This window comes from Nestor notabilis, unplaced genomic scaffold (assembly GCF_000696875.1).
Source record: "Nestor notabilis isolate BGI_N333 unplaced genomic scaffold, ASM69687v1 scaffold10282, whole genome shotgun sequence".
NCBI classification, from domain to species: domain Eukaryota; kingdom Metazoa; phylum Chordata; class Aves; order Psittaciformes; family Psittacidae; genus Nestor; species Nestor notabilis.
In genome coordinates this window covers 1,810-2,122 of record NW_009918725.1, presented here as the reverse complement: position 1 = coordinate 2,122, position 313 = coordinate 1,810, and the positions used below count along the sequence as shown (strand labels likewise).

The window sequence follows — 313 nt, the reverse complement described above, 5'->3', positions numbered from 1 at the left end:
AGGAAAGCCCTGAGCCGGCGCAGGGCTCTGCAGAGACAGTCGAGCTGGTGCACTACGAGCCCGAGCTACTGCAGCTCCTGGGTTCGGTGGTGGAGTACCAAGCCTGGAGCAGCTGACGGAGACAGCTCGCTCCCTGCATCACGAGGCAATAATATGGACCAACGGGAAGCAGCCCTCTCAGCGCCAGCAGCAGGGACCTGGGTCTTTGGCCAGACAGTCCTCCTCTCCTCAGGGGTTTCCTCCAGCTGGGGAGACAGGACCCTTGCCTCCAAGGACTTACCCGGGTCCCTTTGTGACGAGCAGCAGCGGTTGG

The 313-nt window shown here is 62.6% G+C and overlaps 1 protein-coding gene across 1 annotated transcript in view; it reads left to right on the top strand.

The window, feature by feature from the left end:
* Positions 1-116, top strand: part of BCORL1 (BCL6 corepressor-like 1) — a 13,199-nt gene extending 13,083 nt beyond the window's left edge. Inside the window, exon 15 of the mRNA XM_010009872.1 lies at positions 24-116. Within this exon, the coding sequence (XP_010008174.1) occupies positions 24-116 (93 nt within the window). The remainder of the gene's footprint in view (positions 1-23) is intronic.
* Positions 117-313: the final 197 nt, after the last annotated feature.